Below are 3,798 nucleotides of genomic sequence, written 5' to 3'. Positions count from 1 at the left end.
AGAGTAATGCTACAGTCAAGCACGCTCTTCGTGGGCTCTCGTGCTGGTGGAACTACCCCTGTGTGTGTTGCAGACGGCCATCTCCCCTGTGCGCTTCAGCACACTAAAAGGGCAAATTCCATCTAAAAGAGCTTCACGGGTGGAACGTCTTTTTAAAGACGCGTCTTTTTAAAGATGTCATACCATCCGTGTGTTTCTGGGTGCGGTCGATACCTGGCGTCACGATCGCTGCCTCTTGTGTCTGGGCACGAAGCACGTTGAGGTGGCTTTCGTGGATGACTCATGCTCCCATTGCGGGGGTATGACCATCTCGGAGTTGCGGACCAGACTCCGTTACCTGCAAGGGGGCGGAGTGCCCGTGCCACTGCCTAGATCTGGGGTTCCCTCTGGCGGCAGCCGGGGGCGCCCTTCTTCTGGCAGTGGGCGGACTGGTCTTACGGTCCCTCCGGGGATGCCCCAGCCAGCCGGCATTCCGAAACCAGCGGAGCTCTCAAAATTACTGCTCTAGAGGAGATCTGGATGGAGGAATGGGCCAAAATACCAGCAACAGTGTGTGACAACCTTGTGAAGACTTACAGAAAACGTTTGACCTCTGTCATTGCCACCAAAGGGTATATAACAAAGTATTGAGATGAAATTTTGTTATTGACCAAATACTTATTTTCCACCATAATTTGCATTAATTCTTAAAAAATCTTTAAAAATGTGATTTTCTGGATTTTTTTTTCTCATTTTGTCTCTCATAGTTGAGGTATACCTATGATGAAAATTACAGGCCTCTCTCATCTTTTTAAGTGGGAGAACTTGCACAATTGGTGGCTGACTAAATACTTTTTTGCCCCACTGTATAAATATATAAAATGTATTGTTGTAGAACATTGTTGTGTATAATTCCTAGTCATAAGCTTGTTCAGAAATGGTGACAAAAACTTGATTATTAAAAAATAACGTCTTTCTCGTTAAACGTCATTGAAATAAATATTTGAATATTTGTTTTTATGAACCCAAATATTACAATTTTGAAAAATTACCATCCCTAATAGCAATGGCCCACAACCACTTAACTGCCTAGTGACACACTAGCAACAACCCATTTGCAACCGTATAGCATTGCCTTGGCAACCACCCACAGCACCCTAGAAACCAAATTGGAACATGCTAAAAAAAAAAAACAGAATCCGCATGGCAACACCCTGGCAACCAGCCAAAACCTCATATGATCATAAATGCAGTGCATTACTCGGGTGTGTTTACCTGGCAAACGGCGGCCTGCAGCATGGCGTCAAAGCCTCCCTCAGGCGTGTCCATGTTCCCGGAGATCCTCTGCTCCTGAATGACCCGCGTGAACTCCGTCATGTTCTGGGTCACGGGGAGGACATGGATGTAGCCGTGAGCGGGCCTGCAGTGCACCTCATAATCACTGAGACAGAGAAAGAGGGAGAATTACAGCACGTCATCCACTGCAGATTCCCACACGAGTCACAATGAGATCACTGCCGAACGCAGCCCGGGATACCCTGAATGGCTTTACTCTCCTGGGACACACTAGAGCTTCCCATAGGAAAGACAAATCACACATCAGATCGCTCTAATATCTCGTCTGTTTCTGCTGAACGGAGAGAAAGCTGTTTTTGTCTCCCGCTTCTCATCTAGAGTTACAGAAGAGATCAGTCAGTCTTGTTATTGTTAAAAATCATTCTTGGTAACTGAAATAAAGCTGAAATAAAATAAAACATAAATATACGATAAAAAACTTAAACTTAAAAAAATGCAAACAAATATTAGATGCGTTGCCTTGGGAACTCCCTGAAATAAAATTTGCTGAAGTACTAAAATTACTAAAACTAAAACTGAAATAAAAATAAATGAATGCTACAGAGACATTTAATAAAAATGACAAAAACACAACAAAATAACAAACAAAAAATAAAAAATAAATAGTGAAATTAAGTACTAAATTTACTAAAACAAAAACTGAAATTAAATAAAGTTGTATTGAAATACTAAAAATAAAAACGGTAAAAACAAAAATTAGCAAACAAATTACTCAAATAAAAACAATTACTAAAAATGTGTAAATAATAATAATAATATGAATAACAATTATTTTTGTTTATTTATATTATTATTTATTTAATTATTTTTAGTATTTATTTTTATTTTAGTCATTATTTTGTTTCAGTAATTGTAATATTTATTATTATTATTAAACTGCTTAACTGACTAAAACACAAAAACAAACAAAAAAAACTTAATAATAATAATACTAAGGAATAAAGTTACTAAAACAAATTACTAAAATAAAAATAGAAATACAAAAAGTGTAAATAATATTAATTTTTATTTTTAGTATTTATATTATTTACTTATTTATTTTTTATTTTAGTAATTATTTTGTTTTAGTAATTATTACTTAAATGTGCTTACCTTATATTAAAATAAAAACAGAAAATGTAGCCAATTCATCATAATTAATAAATACTATAATAGCATATAAATAAGACTAAAATAACACTGTGATCAATTGAGCACAAACATTTTTCAATTTAATCTTAGCTGATGAATTTGTCTGTTTATTTTCTAAAGAATTTTAAGATAAATATTTGAGACAAAGAAAATACTCAACTGAAACTCAAATGCATATTTTGTTTATATCAGCTTATTAAAAATAGAAAATGAAATGTATAGTTTAAACATTTTGGATGCCTCTGTTGGCAGCGTCACTTCAGCGAGTTGTTTTTAAGGTCAAGAGCTTCCAGGGAACTAAGATATAAAAAATTATGTCTTTTATAAAAAGGCAACAAAAGGTTTCACAAGAGATGTAATCTGGACAATGTGGACAAAATAATCTTTTCTCATCCAAATAACAGCTGTGTGATTCTGCGCCAATCTCAGTTCAGAAGTATTAAGTGCACAGCGATACACAGAAATAATATTTACAAAAGAACTCAAGGTCTCAAGTATCAACTCGCATGTTTCTCCTAAAAATCCCTTTCCAAAATAAAAAGTAGATGCATACGAGTCAAAAATATATAAGTATATAGCTATATACAGCTAAAAGTATATAGCTGTAAAATTATTCCGATCATTTGTTTGAAATATTTGACTTGATTGCATATTTAAATCGCACTGTTGTCAGGAGAAATGACTGAATTATTTTTAATTATTTAATTAGAATTGTAATAATTAATTATTAAAAGTAATTTTAAAAATACTTAAAATATTAAAGTAATTAAATTAATAATGTATACATTTATTATTATTTAATAACTTAAATATTTTTAAATAATACTATTAATTATTATTAGACTTTATTTTTTTTAAAGTCGCATTTAAAAAAAATTATCTGAATTATTACTACTAAAGAGTTGTCATTTGTTCTTTGCTATGGGTTGCTTTGCTGCAGTTTTGGGTCGGATGTGTTCACCTGCAGGGGTTCAGCAGTTTGGAGGGGTGCACGTCGATGTACGGAGAAACCGGTTTATCCACAAACGAGCCGAAGCCGACTCTGAAGTCGCTGGAGTGTTCCTTCATCTGATGAGACAGAGCCAGGCCCGCGGTCTTCAGCCGGTCCAGATTATCCTGCATGGATGCCGAAACGTCCACTAGATAGTACAGATCCACAGGATAGCGCTCCAACTGCTGCACCTCAATCACGAACATCGCCTCGCCGCCTACCACAGGAAGTGACATCATCACAATACCATATTTAGAATTCTACACTTAAAGGAACACTCCACTATTTTTGAAAATAGGCTCATTTTCCAACTCCCCTAGAGTTAAACAGTTGAGTTTTAC

General features: G+C 35.4%; 1 protein-coding gene across 1 annotated transcript in view; it reads right to left on the bottom strand.

Moving 5' to 3' along the window:
• LOC107568809 (integrin beta-6-like) overlaps positions 1–3,798 on the bottom strand; it is a 39,767-nt gene that overhangs the window by 30,981 nt on the left and 4,988 nt on the right. The window contains exons 4-5 of the mRNA XM_016254800.1: positions 3,428–3,674; positions 1,255–1,420 (exon numbers count right to left, since the gene is read on the bottom strand). Of these exons, the coding sequence (XP_016110286.1) occupies positions 1,255–1,420; positions 3,428–3,674 (413 nt within the window). The remainder of the gene's footprint in view (positions 1–1,254; positions 1,421–3,427; positions 3,675–3,798) is intronic.

Source organism: Sinocyclocheilus grahami, unplaced genomic scaffold (genome assembly GCF_001515645.1).
Source record: "Sinocyclocheilus grahami isolate Dianchi unplaced genomic scaffold, SAMN03320097.WGS_v1.1 scaffold1282.1, whole genome shotgun sequence".
NCBI lineage: Eukaryota > Metazoa > Chordata > Actinopteri > Cypriniformes > Cyprinidae > Sinocyclocheilus > Sinocyclocheilus grahami.
The sequence above is the reverse complement of the archived record's forward strand: the minus strand, read 5'-3'. Positions and strand labels throughout refer to the sequence as shown.